The sequence below is a fragment of the Aureobasidium pullulans genome (genome assembly GCF_000721785.1).
Source record: "Aureobasidium pullulans EXF-150 unplaced genomic scaffold scaffold_12, whole genome shotgun sequence".
Classification (NCBI taxonomy): domain Eukaryota; kingdom Fungi; phylum Ascomycota; class Dothideomycetes; order Dothideales; family Saccotheciaceae; genus Aureobasidium; species Aureobasidium pullulans.
In genome coordinates, this window is record NW_021941032.1 from 602,616 (window position 1) to 617,798 (window position 15,183).

General features: G+C 50.0%; 6 protein-coding genes across 6 annotated transcripts; 3 read left to right on the forward strand and 3 right to left on the reverse strand.

Annotated features, from left to right (window-relative positions):
* Positions 1 to 845: 845 nt before the first annotated feature.
* M438DRAFT_299582 (beta and beta-prime subunits of DNA dependent RNA-polymerase) lies at positions 846 to 6,297 on the reverse strand. Its single transcript, XM_029902032.1, has 2 exons — positions 6,042 to 6,297; positions 846 to 5,982 (listed from the first exon to the last, which is right to left on the reverse strand). Exons 1-2 carry the CDS (start codon positions 6,221 to 6,223, stop codon positions 960 to 962), a joined length of 5,205 nt encoding a protein of 1,734 aa, XP_029759382.1. The 5' UTR covers positions 6,224 to 6,297; the 3' UTR covers positions 846 to 959.
* A 143-nt stretch (positions 6,298 to 6,440) lies between these two features.
* On the forward strand, positions 6,441 to 8,470 carry M438DRAFT_299584 (U4/U6 small nuclear ribonucleo protein Prp3). The gene is made up of 2 exons (XM_029902033.1): positions 6,441 to 6,808; positions 6,944 to 8,470. The coding sequence occupies exons 1-2, from the start codon at positions 6,527 to 6,529 to the stop codon at positions 8,315 to 8,317; spliced, it is 1,656 nt and encodes a 551-aa protein (XP_029759383.1). The 5' UTR covers positions 6,441 to 6,526; the 3' UTR covers positions 8,318 to 8,470.
* A 446-nt stretch (positions 8,471 to 8,916) lies between these two features.
* M438DRAFT_43453 (uncharacterized protein) lies at positions 8,917 to 10,381 on the forward strand. Its single transcript, XM_029910103.1, has one exon. The coding sequence runs from the start codon at positions 9,057 to 9,059 to the stop codon at positions 10,221 to 10,223; it is 1,167 nt and encodes a 388-aa protein (XP_029759384.1). The 5' UTR covers positions 8,917 to 9,056; the 3' UTR covers positions 10,224 to 10,381.
* Positions 10,382 to 11,582: 1,201 nt separating this feature from the next.
* Positions 11,583 to 13,388, reverse strand: M438DRAFT_398159 (uncharacterized protein; the record flags this gene model as incomplete). The annotated part of the gene is made up of 3 exons (XM_029909342.1): positions 13,040 to 13,388; positions 12,699 to 12,984; positions 11,583 to 12,653 (listed from the first exon to the last, which is right to left on the reverse strand). The coding sequence occupies exons 1-3, from the start codon at positions 13,132 to 13,134 to the stop codon at positions 11,583 to 11,585; spliced, it is 1,452 nt and encodes a 483-aa protein (XP_029759385.1). The 5' UTR covers positions 13,135 to 13,388.
* Positions 13,389 to 13,536: 148 nt separating this feature from the next.
* M438DRAFT_43524 (uncharacterized protein) lies at positions 13,537 to 14,418 on the forward strand. The gene has a single exon (XM_029910105.1). The coding sequence runs from the start codon at positions 13,616 to 13,618 to the stop codon at positions 14,354 to 14,356; it is 741 nt and encodes a 246-aa protein (XP_029759386.1). The 5' UTR covers positions 13,537 to 13,615; the 3' UTR covers positions 14,357 to 14,418.
* M438DRAFT_43489 (uncharacterized protein) lies at positions 14,417 to 15,167 on the reverse strand. Its single transcript, XM_029910104.1, has one exon. The coding sequence runs from the start codon at positions 15,068 to 15,070 to the stop codon at positions 14,690 to 14,692; it is 381 nt and encodes a 126-aa protein (XP_029759387.1). The 5' UTR covers positions 15,071 to 15,167; the 3' UTR covers positions 14,417 to 14,689.
* Between the last annotated feature and the right edge of the window lie 16 nt (positions 15,168 to 15,183).

Consider the following 15,183-nt stretch of genomic DNA (forward strand, 5'->3'; position numbering starts at 1 on the left):
TTTTATCTCCCTCTTGCTTATGTTAAATCTCTCCTTTAGCTTCGCTTACTACGTATAGTGATTTATTCGAATACTATAGTAGTAGAAGGCTAGATTATCGTTATTGCTCTTAGGAAGTACCTCTCCTAGAGCTAGTGTTATTAGGACTAGAGGTGCTAGAAGGACGACCTCTTTAGGCTCGTTAATCGCTATCTTCGATCCTTTAGTTGTCTTATTTACTATGTACTTCTATACGTCTAAGCGCATTACTATAGACTTTGTCTATATAAAGTAGTCTTTGAATACCGTATAACTAGTGCATTATACCTTATAGTAGTTAGCTAATATAGGGTAATACATACCTAACATAATGATATCTTATAGATGTCTTTAATTCCTCTGTCTTTTTCGTAGCTTAGAGGCAGCAAACCGGGCTTATAACTATTAAATTATAGGTATCCGATAGACTAGTAAGAAAAACTATAGTATCAGAATTTTCACTACGGTATTAGCTTAAATACCGTAACGCTTGTTACGTAAGCTGATTATCTAATGTACAATAAGGCACGGGCCAATAGGGCTATCAACAACCCATTACGTGCGTATGGAGGAAACTGATAGCTAACACTAACCTGATAACGACCTCGATGTCCATCCAAGAGCCGATTGTGGTATACCGCCGGAGATCGCGCACGCATTTGGTCACTTCATGTCAAGCCCCCTGCTCGCCTACACTTTCATCTTTGGACTAGCCTTCGGTTGAGCGATTCATGAGCACCTCATGGCATTTTGAGCACGATGTTCAACGGTATACAGGAACAGGAACAGGATGGCGCCGATAAAGAGAAAAGAATGAATATATGATACCTACTCTAAACAACAATCAGAAAACACCATGGCTAATAACATCTCAAATGCAAATCAAGACCCTCCCAAAGACAACACCACATTTCCAGCTTTTTTGTGCAAACACAACAAGTCTACTCATCGTCACTTTCCTCCTCGCTCTCGCTGTCAACGGCCATGACATCGCCGTTTTCCTCCGCATCTTCCTGAGGAAGATTTGAAACCTGCAGAACGGGCATCATAACATCGAAGCCACCGGTACCGATTCTTCCAATCTTGCCAACGACGATACGGCCGGAGGGACCGCTGAGGTCGTCAAAGTCCTCCTCCATGACAGCGTCGCGAAGGAAGCCAACAGTGGTCTCGAAACTCATCTTCATGAAGGGTGATGTGTTACCTTTGATACCTTGACGCGAGAAGGCCTGGTAGCCACCACCACGTGTCATGTAGTCGGCAATGAGGTTCAAGTGGCGCTGATCGACACTGATACCGTGACCACCGAAGACGGCTGACACCTCGCGCACGATGGACGCGCGACAGGCCTCCACACCATACAAGCGGAGCATAGCGGCAATGTCATTGGTGAAGAAACGGTTGGGGTTCAACACGTTCTGGTGGTTGCGCATGGCCAAAAGGTTCTCACCATCGGTGGTAATCACATCAACCTCACTCTCCTTACCGGTGCTAGGGTCCATGAACTTTTCTTGTGCTAGATCACAGGCACCAAGACCGGGGATAGATTGGATAAGTGCATCCCTGGTGCAGTTTTCAACCAGATTGAGCATGAGAAGTTTGGCGGTCTCTGCAGCGTACTCAATAGTGAAAGTACACGAGGCGCCAGTCTTGTCGTCGAACTTGAAGGCGGAAACATCGTTGGTGTACTTGTTGCCCTTAATACGCTCTTCACGTTCCTTCGAGCTGTAGGCAACCTTTTTGATGTTCGCTTCTGCGTCCTCCATTTCTGAGTCGGAGTCGTCGGAGGTATTGGGGCTACCAACGAAGCCTTCGTCCTCTTGTTCCTCCTCCGGCGTCGTCTCGCGGCGACCACGAGCCACGATAGCTTCCTCGTCGTCGTCGGGAGCGTCATAACCACCTTGAGTCTTGTTTGACTTGGCCTTGTCGCGAGTGGCATCATCGTCGCCTTCGTTGTCGGAGTCGTCGTCACCGCCCTCGCGCTCACCCTCAGGGCGACCGACCTCTTGTTCGATTGTGCCAGCGGACTCGCCGATTTCGGGCATGGCATCAGACTTCTTCAGGGTCTTCTGGTCACCCTTCTTCTTGAGTTCCTTACGAATAACGCTCTGGAGTCTGGGCAATAGCTTGGTTTCGATGGTGCGAGCAACATCCTCAACCGTGATAGCATATTCCTTGGTGTATTCGTCTGAAGGGAACAGCTGCAGGCGGACGGTGTAGGACTTGGCCTGCTCGTAGGCGACACCTCTTCCAATCCTCTCAGTCACAGAAACCTTGTCAAGAACCTCGGCGAGACTAAGTCTGCTGATGCCCTTGGCGAATTGCTCGCTCTCTTGCTTAGGAACTTCAGGGTTGACATGCAGAGTCATGTTGGGCGTAGCGATGGTAGCACTGGCAGTCATGACAATCTCACGAAGACGAGGAATACCAAGCGTGACGTTCTTGGCAGCGTGACCAGCCAAATGGAAGGTGTTCAGTGTCATCTGTGTCGAGGGCTCACCAACTGACTGACCAGCGACGACACCGACAGCCTCTCCGGGCTCGACAATTGACTTGAGGTATCTGACGTCAATAATGGCCTGGAGACTCTTCTTGGTGAGACCAGAAACGCCCTCGATGTTGCGCTTCTTGTCCTTGATAAGCTTGTCAGGGTTCTCATCGATGTACTTCTTGGCGTCGCGCATGAGTTTCTCGGAAGTGCTACCGGCGAAGCGGGCAGGCGAGTAGATGGACAGGGCAGGGTCGCTAGCTCCAAGGTCACCAGTCTTTCTGTACTTCTTCTCGGCGTTCTTGTTGTACTCAGAAGCCTCGACGCTCATGATGCGGCCAAACTCAGACTTGATGCCAAGGTTGTGGAACATAGACATGTGGTTCTCAGCAATGAACTTGAAGTCAGAGAGATACTTGGCCTTGCCAATGTCCAGACCGTCCTCACCGTAGATGAACTGAATGATCGATCCATCTGCGTCGCGGACGGTGGTATCGTACTCAGACTTGAGGCCCTCCATACCCTTGATCAAACATCTCTGCAGATAACCGGATCTGGAAGTCTTGACAGCAGTATCAATCAGACCTTCTCTTCCAGCCATGGCGTGGAAGTAGTATTCTTGAGGTCTTACACCAGTCAAGAAACGGTCGACAATGTAACCACCAGCTCTGACGCTTGTCTCGAAAGGCTTGAAGCAAGGCAAAGTCTTACCACTAACCATGACAGGAACTCTGCGACCTTCCAGAACCTGTTGACCAAGGTTACAAGAAATCTGGTTGGCGTTGACACCGGAACCCTTGGCTCCAGACCCTGTCATGGCTTGCATTTGGTTTTTGGGGAAAGGCTTGACCAAAGCAGCAGGCAAGCAAGTGCTTGTCACGTTACCTGAGACCTCACTGTTGGCTGTGCTCATTACTGTATCGAGACCAGCTTGCTTGCTGTCATCACGGAGAACTTGCTCGAGACGTCTGCGCAGCTCGGGATCGTTCGTGCTTGGATTTTCAGTCTGCAATGAGACGTACTTGGCAGCGACCTTGATGCCGGAGTCGTATGATTTGCTGAGTGCTTCTCTTCGCAGGCTCTCGCCTTCTGGGGTGAAGATCAGATCCTCAACACCACATGAGAATGCACGCATGTGAAGCATCTTAGTCAACAAACGACCGAGAACACTCATCAGCTTTCCAGCGATGGTGTGTCCGTAAGCCTCGTAGATAGCGTTGACAACACCTCCACCACTGGGGCCGATTTGAGCCTTGTCCAGGATACCACACAGCAACTCACCATCTTTGAAGATGACAATCTGTTCTTCTGAGTTGGTACCCCATTGCTTAGCTGCTGTGGTAGACTTTGAAGTCATGGTAAGACCGGGGAAGTCTTCGGGGGTGAGGTTCTTCAAGACGGATGAGACAACCTGCTTACCAGTCCACAGCGGGCGAGGCTTTCTGATGGCAGGCGGTACAGTCTCGACACGTCCTGAGGTGGTGTGGTTGTTCTCTGGTCTGAGACCAGCGTAAAGCAGCTGGTGGTAGTCTTCACGATTGAAGAAGGTATCACGGTTGGTCAACCAGACACCCATGGAAATATGATCTTGAATCAGACCACGAAGAGGTTTACCAGCAGTTCCCGACAAGTATTGATGGTCATTGTCAGCGATACTGATGGCCTCTGATCTGGCAAGCTCGTTCTGCGGGAAATGCAAGTTCATCTCATCACCATCGAAATCGGCGTTGTAGGTGTTACAGTTGGCGTAGTGCATACGCAGAGTCTTCTCACCAGGCAGAACGCGGGCTCTATGACACATCATGGAAGGCTTGTGAAGGGTGGGCTGTCTGTTCATGATGACAATATCACCGTTGTTCAGATGGCGATGTACCTTCTTGGCCTTTACACCGCTCACGTTGGTGCTTGAAGGAGCCTGAAGTTGGTTGGCCAGAGCAGTACGCTCCTCGAGGTTCTTGATTTGCAGGTTGATGACTTGGCCGTTCTCGTTCTCAATGGCCATAGCGCCGGGCCAGACGTAAGGACCATTGATGACGGCTTGTCTGAGGTCGTTGTAGTTGTGATCATTGACAGGTTCCGGGTAGGTCAACTTCAGAGCAAAAACCGGCGGGACACCAATCTCGTTGGTCTCGATGTTCGGGTCGGGAGAGATGACGGTACGGGCAGCGAAGTTGACACGCTTTCCCATCATGTTCTTTCTGAACAGACCTTCCTTCTTTTCCAGACGCTGCTTGATACCGTCCTCATTTCTCTTGCCAGCGCCTCCTTGTACGGGGTTGCGGTCGCGGTCCAGAAGAGAGTTGACACCATCTTGAAGACGAATCCAAGCATCCTGGAAGTCGGCGTAGTTTCTTGGGCGTCTGGCGTACTCGTTTTGTAGTTGACCGTTGAGCTCCTTGTGAATTTGTGTCATCTGGTCGCAAACATTGATGATGTTCTTGTAGAGAGAGTTCTCTTGGGCTTCGGCGATCTCGTCAGCGCCAGTTCTGGCTTCAGGTCTGAATCTGTTGGGAGGAACAATCAAGTCCTTGATGAAAAACATCTCTGCGCTCAGAGGAGCGCCTCTGCGACCCTTGGAACGAGGAGTGTAGATCATGCCGAGGACCTCTGCGTCTTGCTCGAACAGCTGGACGAGATGCGCATGCACTTGACCTGCGTTCAGGTAGCTCTGCTTCTCCTCCTTGTCGGATTTCGAGGTCTTGGTCGCTGTCTCGGTCTCGAGAGCGTTTCCTCCGGCAACTTCTTGCTCAATGTCGAGCATTGAGATGTCATCTCCTTCTCCTTCTGATTCTGCGGGCGAGTCCTCCAGGTCGGCCACAGCCTCGTCCTGAGCCAGACCTTGCTTCTTGGCTTGTGCCTCACGCTTCTTCTTCATCAAGAGCAGAGGATCTTGAGCCTTGAAGCCTCCTTGAACCATGGCGATTCTATCCTTCTCCGACAAGGGCTTTCTGAAGATCTTGACAAAACGGTCCTTTCTGTAGGTAGGACAGATACCGTTGCAGTTGTTGCACTTCTTGCTCTTCGTGATTGAGTAAAGGAACTCCTTGACGATGGCGCGTCTCTCGTTTGCGACGGCTTCGATTTTGGTGTCGGCCCAGTCATTGCGCTTCTTGCTGAAACCAGCCTGCTTGATGGCGTTCTTGACGAAGGCGTTTCTACGAGCGATGATGCCCTTGGTGTCGGCGTCCTGCTCATCATCCGAGTCGTCCTTGTCGGCCTTTGAGGTGGAATCGTTGGCGAGGGTGATTTCGTCGACATCGTAGCACTCCTTCAGCAGGCCGTACTTGACCAGGGTAAGCTTGCAGACGAAGCGGTTGACCTCAACACGAGACATCTTCAGCTTGTGGCAGTAGATACATTTTGCGCGAAGCAGACGCAAACACTGGTCCATAAAAGTAGGGTTGTAGACATGGACAGGGAGCTCGACGTGACCGCAGTGGCCAGGACAGCCAAACTTCAGGTTGCAGGTGGTACATCTACAGATTCGGGTTAGCATAGCTGCTCAGCCTGGGGCAAAAGCAGAAAGCCAACTCACGAGTTGTCGCCGAAGTTTCCAAGAGCAGCATCGTAGAGACCACCGGGGACGGGGTTCAAAAGGGTATCGAATGTGGTAGGGTTGGTGATGCGCTTGACGGACAAGGCGCGAATCTCATCCGACGGTAGGAAGGCGAACTCGACGCCGCCAATTTGCGACGACACGGGTTGTGAGATATTCATGTTGGCGATGTGGCAGCTAGCAAGCAGCGGTTCACAGCTTGAAGCAACACAAAGTCGTCGTCGGCCGCAAAACACGGCGATGCTTTCATAAAAAAGTTTCCCGAAGCAACTTTTCGATCCGGGGAAGGAACCTCCGGCTCTGCAACGGCATCTTCCGCCTCGAAGCTGGATCGCTCTTTCTCCAACCGTCGTCACTCACTTTCATAATCACGTTTGGCTCCAACTTCCTTGGCAACCTAGACTTCTGCCTCGAGCTCAGTGTCGTCGCTCTCTATCCGGCACCGCCGTCAACAACCTTCCACCATGTCAGAGAAGCGCCCCTTCCCCGGCAACGGCCTTGACGACGGCCATGACTCCAAGCGTCCCCGCTCAGCGCAAGCATCACCAGCACCGGACAATGATGTTGAACGCAAAAGGCGCGAGGTCGCCGAGCGTATCGCCGCCATGAAGGCTCGTCTGCCTAACAGAGGCGCCTCTGCTGCTTCTGCGCCTACCGCTACTCCCGCCGCTGCGCCTCCATCAACATCCACGAACGACATGCAGGCCCGTATCGCTGCCATGAAAGCCAAACTACAAGGAAATGCTGTCCCGGCCTTACCCTCCCCTGCGTCCGCACCCGCGCCAGTCTTCTCCTCACCCGCACCAGCTTCTGATCGGGACCGAATCAATGCTCAGATTGCTGCCGTCAAGGCCAAGATGATGGCATCGAAGCAACCACAGCAACAACAACCTCAAGCCGATATACCCACCCGTCCAGCAGCCCGTTCTCCTGGACTCGCACCGTCACCTCCCGTTCGAGATGATACGACTTCGCGCGCAAGAGGTGGTCTGAACGTTGGCTTGCATCCCAGTTTGCTGGGGGGACCATCAAGATCTGGCAACAACAAAAAGCAGAAAGATGAACCTGCGAAGCACAATCCATACCTGGCTGGTGATGATCAGAAGGCTGCTATACAAAATGAGCCTTTTTATGACCCATCACTACAGAAGCAAAAGGACCGCAAGTCCAAACAGCTGCTATTCAATCAGAAGGGTAAGTTCATGGCCCAAGCCGAAGCTTTGAGACAGCAGGCAAGGATCGAACAAATGGCAAAGGAGATGCAGGAACAGGCGCGAAAGCAGGCCATCGAAGAAGCAACCGAAAAGTCCTTCCTCGTCCCTGCTCCACCAGAGATCGAGTGGTGGGACGAGGGCTTGGTGACTGGAGGAAACTACGAGAACCTCGAAGCTCCGGATAAGATCAACATGGACGTTATAACACGATATGTCCAACACCCAGTTCTATTGTCTGCGCCGCAGGATGCCAATGTGCCCGCTCCAAAGGCCATGTACCTCACTAAGCAAGAGCAAAAGAAGGTTCGACGACAACGTCGTATGGCAGACCACAAAGAGGAGCAGGCAAAAATCAGACTTGGTCTCAAGGCTCCTCCACCACCAAAGGTCAAGAAATCAAACCTTATGCGTGTACTGGGTAATGAAGCTGTGAAAGATCCTACCGCTGTCGAAGCTCGCGTCAATCGTGAAATCGCCCAGCGTGCTGAGGATCACGAGACAGCCAACGCCGACAGACAATTGACCAAGGAGCAGCGTCTCGAGAAGTTGGCAACTCAGCAAGAAGCTGATGCTACACTTGGCATGAGGGTCCTGGTATTCAGGATCGACAACTTGAGTTACGGAAAGCACCGCTTCCAAATCAACAAGAACGCCGAGCAACAGGCCTTGACTGGTATCACAATCTTCCATCCTAAGATGAATTTGGTCATCGTCGAAGGCGGTACCCACAGTGTCAATGCCTACAAGAAGCTCATGCTCAATCGCGTAAAATGGACAGAAAACGCCATGCCTCAAAGCGTCCGTGAGGGAAACCAAGAGGCTAATGCTGCATGGCTTAATGCGTTTGACGAGGATGGCAAACTCAAAGACAACACGTTCAACAGGTGTCAGCTTGTCTTTGAAGGCGAGGAAAAACAGCGTGCCTTCAAGCGCTGGATGCCGTATAAGGCCTGCGAGACCGATGGCGAAGCAAAGGATGTGCTTAGCAGGTATAAGATGGAAAACATGTGGACGCTAGCACAATCTCCAGCCTTCCAGTAATTATGAGACACGACATACAAACAGAACTACCACTTGAGACTGGAGGAAAAGGAGGATTTACCTGATATATCAGAATGCCCGCCATTCAACTCTCACGCAAAGTAGCTTTGCAGGGTTGGCTTGCTCGCTGACCAGCACCTTGTCATGGAACAGTTCGGCTCTGCTGCTGCGTTTCAGATTGCAGCGTTTCTTTCTAGCTGTCTATAGTAAGTCTTGGCAAACTCCCAACCTCAAATTTCCATGTCTACAATACTGTCTGCCATCACCACAGGTCGCCTTGACTATGGAAACAATACCAGAAAAACTCGACCTCGTATCTTGTTGACAATACCGTGTGTGAAGATTCCTTGAACATGTGAAGAAACAACTCCTCGAAAGTCGTTTCTTTGGTGCGTGCAGGTAGAACAATCTATCTGATGCGAAACCACTGCGGGGCAGATCTCGAGCTTCTTTCGACATCGCTAAACGCTTCCTGTCAACCCCTTCATCTCGTACTGCAAGAAACTCTACAAATGCCAAATCTCATGGCCTGACCGGAACCACAATCTAGCCGGTGGATAGATTGAAACTGTAAGCGGCGTGAAAGGTTTGCTTGTGTGTTATAAGGCGGTATCCCTCCACCACCGCCACCTTCTTTCTCGAGCAAGTCTCGATCACTGCATCTTCGTCCTCTTTTCTTCGTCACATTCCTCACATTCTTTTGCTTACGGGTTGATCTCGTAATCCCATTCATTTAACCATGTTCTTCAACACAATTGCCCTCACCACTGCCTTGCTGGCCGGATCTAGCATGGCTGAGATTATCTGGGATGGTCGTTTCACCGAGACCTCTGCTGCAGAGATTGGCAAGTGGTCTTGGGAGAATCAAGTCGGTGCTTACCAGTACTACATCCACGGATCTGGTGCAACCACCGACTACGTCAACATCAGCCCCGACTATGTCAACCCTGCCGACAAGTCCTCCTCGGACGGTGCTCGTATCACTGTTGACGGCACCTCTTCATGGAACGGCCAAACCATGATGCGCACCGAGCTGATCCCTTCCACCAAGGCCGCCATCAACAAGGGCAAGAAATTCTACCACTTCAGTCTTAAGCGTGCTGCTGAGAATGCACCCGACGCTACTGCCGAGCACCAAGTCGCCTTCTTCGAATCCCACTTTACCGAGCTGAAGTACGGTGTTGACGGCAGCGATGGCAAGCTCCAATGGATGACCGATGGCAAATCTCAATTCGACATGGACTTTGACGCCGATGTGTGGCACAACGTCGCCTATGGTATCGACTTCGACGCCAAGACTGTGGAATTCTACCACTCCACTGGCGCTGATGAGTTGGTTTCCAAGGCAGGGCCTTTGAGTGCTGCTGTTGCTTCTGACGGTGCTGATTGGCACGTTGGCGTGTTGAAATTTTCTCAGACAAAGGAGGACTGGTTCTTCAGCAGTGTTTACATTGAGGATGGCGAGCTTACTACTTCTGTCTCTGGGCCTGGTGGCGATGCCGCAACTCCTTCCAAGGCGTCTTCGGCTGTTGCTGAGTCGTCTGTTGCTCCTGCTACTACGTCTTCTGCTGCTCCTGCTTCTTCGTCGTCCGCTGCTGCTATTTCTTCTCAGGCTGCTGTTGTGAAAACCACTTCTTCCGCTGCAGTTGTTGAGACTTCACCTTCCGCTGCTCCTTCATCTATGGCTGCACCTTCATCCGTCGCTGCTGTCTCCAGCTCCTCCAGCGCTGCTCCTACTACTCTGCAGACTATGATCCGCCCCACCATACCCAGCTCGAGCGTCGCTGCTGCCGAGACCACTGCTGTAGCTAGCTCTTCAACGGTTGCTGCTGTTTCGACCTCTGCAAGCGAAGCTGCTCCTTCTTCCACCGATGATGGTTGTTCGGTTGAATACGTTTACGTTTAGAAAGTCGCAAAGGCTGTATAACTCATATAGCGAGGTGCGATTTTCTTTCCGCCTCGGTCGCCATTCTGAAAATTCATCACTTTTGGGCTTTGGTTCTGTTGCCAACTTCTCGTGTTGAGAGTGTTCCTTCCTTTTCTTACGTTTGGGTTATATTGATTGTTCTTGCCCCTTTTTGACCTTGATCACAATGTTTATAGTCTCTTTCTCAAGTTCGTTGGGGGGAAAGAGAGAATGTTATATAGGTCGTGTCGTCGTTACACGTTAGAATCCTCTGTTGTGAACAGAAAAGAGACGAAGATACAGGAATAGAGCGATATGGCCCTCGGATTAGGAAAGGAACGATCAAGAGAATGTGGCAACAGAGGAAACAACGACTGGTGCATCGCTCCTTTCTTCTTCCCTTGTTTTTCTAGAGCTTGTCACTTTCTAAAGAAAGCAGGGAGTTTGTTCTTTACTGATGGATTTATGTTGATGGCAGCACCCCTTCCGATCTTGGGCCAGGCATTTCACGCCTTTTTCTGGTCTTTCACTGCTGATATGTCTTGCTTCTCAACATCTGTGATCGTGAGCTTTGTAGCAGGAACCACAAGTCATATCTCTCACCCTGTTTTGAATCATTGTATTTGAAGCTGTAACTGATACCAGTGCCGTCGGGATACTTGACTGCAGAGAAATCAGTGCTGGAAAAGAACCACCTCAATGATAAAGATTGAGATACCTTGCTCGATATGTTCATGTTTATCTTTGTAGTTGGTAGCTTGTCGCTCTGACGGCTGACTCATGATTACTGGAGGGAAGATGCAGTTTCTGCGTTGTGGTAGAGCAAGGGAAGAAGTGAAGTAGGAAAAAGGATAAACTGATGATGATCTCGTGTATTGAGATGTTGCATAGAGCCGAGCTTTCCCTCTTGTCTCGAACTCGATGCGTGCATATGGACAAGGAGGCACAGTTGCATGTTTATCGCACTTGGGTTGAGAAAATCCTGATTGGTGTGGTCCTATTGGTTATCGGATGATGCACTGAAGACCGGTTGCGGAGAATGTTCCATGATGTGTTTTAATCTTGTGTGATGGGATCTATTGAATTTGAGAATCAAAGTCGTCACTGATGAGAAGAGTACGATATGGCATGATGGCCACTGCCAGTAGTTTGTTTTCACCAACCGATTAGGTAGCTTTCACACCAACCTCCAACTTCAAACTCGCAGGAATTAATGTATTGCCTTCCTATAAAGGCGATAGTTAAGACAATCAGGCAATTCTGTATTAAGTCACGTTGGTCGATGTCTTGCTACAATATCTCTCAACTCTGAAGCGAGTTTACACAACGATATCTAGGGGAATTTAGAGAAAACGAACGTCAGTAAATTGCCGGCAGACGCATTGTACCTCTCAGTAATGCCCACGCCCACACGAGATCAACGACCAAGACATCAAAGAAGCTGAAGACAAGAGATCCACCGAACACGATTGAGTGGTATGTCCATGCATCCTCAGGCGTGATGTGTGCTTTGCTCACCACGATAGCCCAGGGCATGACCCAGAGTAGGTTCGAGATCAAACTCTGGTAGAGATACCATCGAGGTCTGGTAGCTAGGAGGATGGCAGCCAACTGTGTGGAGAGAGCGTAGAAGATATAGCACCAATCGATGGTCCTCCACATCTTCGCGGTGATCTGAGAAACGGTTTGTGATTCGGAGAGGTAGAAGGCGAAGCGACGGGCTCCGTATTCTGACATGAAGATACAAAGAGGTATTTCGATAGCCAAGGCCATGAGGCATGACCACAGTGCTGGTCGGATGATCTCGTATAGTTTGTCTCGTGATGCTCTTGGCCGTCTTTCTGTGCCGGTTTCTTTCCTCCACTCTCCCCATGAGTGGCCGATAAAGGCTAGTGTGGTTGCTTCGAGTGCTTGGACTGGTACCATGATGAGACCCCATCTGATGGAAGAAAAGACTCCCCAAGCAGTGGCATAGTCGGATCCCATTGCCACGATGCCATTGACCAGCCAAAGGTAGACAGCGTTGCGGATAGCGGATTCCGCAAAAGTCAATGCACCAGGCCTTGCGAGTGTCTTCAAGCATGCGAGACTCGGTCTGACGGGATCATATTGGTGTGTCGTTACTCGCTGCCGATCTGTCCTGAATGTGACGAAGCAGAAGTAAGCAAGACCAAACAAGGCGGCAGCCATGTTACATGCCAATTGTGTAGCAGCTTGCATGTTGACTGTTGGCGTGAAGTTGCCAACATGGACCTTGGAGATGATCAAGAGGTCAAGAACTATATTGATCAAGAATTTGACTGTCGATATGATCAAAGGCACATCTGGTTTATCGAGAGCTCTAGTGCTAGTAGAGACAGCTGTTTCGATGGCCGACGACAGAGCCGAGAATGCAGATATGCGGATATAGGTCAGAGACGCTGCTCGCACCTAGATAGGCACAAAACCGCTGGCGAATTGTCTTGCCGCACCGACAAACGCGATCGACATGACCAATCCGAGTATGCTTTGGATAATGATCAGAGTGAAGGAAAGACTGTATCTTGCAGAAATGGATCTGTTCGCTCTGTCTCCGATGATCAGCCAGGAAGCCCTGGGGAGACCTTCATTCAAGACTTCGGCAACCACACCGATATAGGTGTAGACATCAGTAGTCACAACCATAGAGGAGTCGATGTTGGCGACCCAAAGTTTGCTGAGTGTTCCATAGAGTGCAGGCAGAATGAAGGCACAGAGATTAAAGCCCAAGGTCCCAGAATAGCTTTGTTTGAATCAGCATGGCTATCTCTGCCTGTCCTCGGAGCATCTTTGCTCACCTTCTTCGGCTCCAAGGTCTGCGTGGAGCATCGATAGACCTCTGATCTTGCGATATATTAGTCGTTCCAACCAGAATGCTATCGTTTGGGGCCATGATGTAGGGACCTGTCCGTGAGAGTTTTGTCTAAGATGGGTCATTTTCGAGACCTGAAGGTAGGTAAGACAAGGATTTAAGAAGACCTCTCGGTCAAACTTCCTTGGCTGTGTAACACTACATTGATACTTGTGATTATGCAACATCGGGCAGTACGACCCCGCACCTTTGCTTGTCTGTCTGCTGTTGACCTCTCATCGGAACACGCTGGTAGATAAGAGATTGGAAGTCGCCAAATCGTAGCATCACACGTATAGAAATGTGGTTTGTTAAAGACACGGAGTCGATAGGAGGTCAGGGTTGCTAGAAACGCGCGCAACGACCCGTCTTGGCGTGTTTCCATCGCTCCTCCCAATTCGACCGATTGACTTCTTGTTCGCTAGGTATACCAATTCTTCTCTTTTGTTTCACATTTTCTTTCAGCCGTTATCGAACTGTTTTACAAAAGTCGACAACCAGGTGTGGGACACAACATACAACCATGTTTGCCCTCAATCGGCTGACCGCGTCCGCATTTCATGTTTTTCGCTACAGATCTGCTCCAGCCATCCAGTCGTTTTGGCATGGCTTCACCTCGACCTCATCGAACTACGATGATGACAAGAAGCAATGGAGAAGAGAGTACAACGCAAGATACTATCTCGAAAACAGAGAGAGATTGAGAGAAGCCAAATCCAAGCAGTATCACAAAAACATCGAGAAGTCCCGACAGAAGAACAATGACTATCTCGACAAAATGGAGAAAGAGGATCCTGAGAGACTTGAACGTCGCGTGCGTCAAATCCGCGAAATTCTTGCCTCGAAATACAGAGATCCTGAATGGCGTCAACGTGAACTCATTCGCAGAAAACAGCAGTATCGTGACAATCACGCTTACAAGCAGAGATTGGCGATAGGAAACTGGTTGGTCCGCAGATGCCCTGACCCCGGAGCTTTCACGTGGAAAACTCATACTCCAATCGTGTATCCTGAGGTGGTCCGACATACTTGTGCTTCCTGTAAGATACGCCGTCGTAGAAGGAGACTGTGGTGGAGGCGGAACTCGACGGATCCCGAGAAACAGACGGACTCACAAGATAAGGATCAAACAAATCCAGCAAATCCTGAACTCTTCGATTGCCACGGATGCTACACAAAAGACATGAGCGATATGGGCCGCTTGATGCCCGTCGGCCACGAAAACCATGTCTTCGGCATTGGAATGAAGTCCCCTACGCCATGAATTACAGAAACGATATTTTCGCAGGTATGTATTGTCATGTGGCAGTTCAGATGACAAGCTAATAATATATATGAAAAGGTGGATCAACCCAAACTCAGCAAGCCAGTGACTTTGTCACTTGCTTTCCTATCCAGTGGAACAGACATTCATTGTCGCGCTTTCACTTACGCAACGCTTGTTCCGGATACGACTTGTGCATTTCTACAGCACGGACACCACATGGCCGCAAGAGACAAACAGGCTTGGCCGGTACGTGAGAGGACTACACGTATTACGCCTTGCAACACTCGCAGGGTGAGTCGGTAGATGTCGGAGAGGGATGTGGACAACTCATCAGTTGGTTCTAGAAGCGTTCTTCGACCAGGAGGTGCTGTCAGCAGAAACAGAAATAGGAAGGTAGATGGTGAGAATCACATGAGCCGAAGTTTTGGTCTGATTTTGCTGCCTTGCAACTGAGTACATGATCGGGGTCAACAGGAACGTGGTAAATGACACAGAGCAACAGGAAACATGAAGAGAATGATGGGTGGGAGATGGATGTTTGACTCGTGTTTGATTCTTTATGTTCAGTCGAGAATGTCGTCTCTTGGACTTCGATTTCTTCGGCTTCGGGAAGTTCTTGACTTTGTCTAACTTCCATGCCGTATCCTGAATTCCCGCGTGTAACCAGAAGTACACCCTTGATGTGAGCGTACTGTGAGAGGAGTATAGCATTGGTCAGGCTTCGCTCTGAAACCAGTAGTCGAATCTTGAATCCGATTGTGTTCGTAAGGCGAAGGTCGGGCCGTATCTCTTCTGTGTTACGAGATGAAGTGTCTGATGGCCCG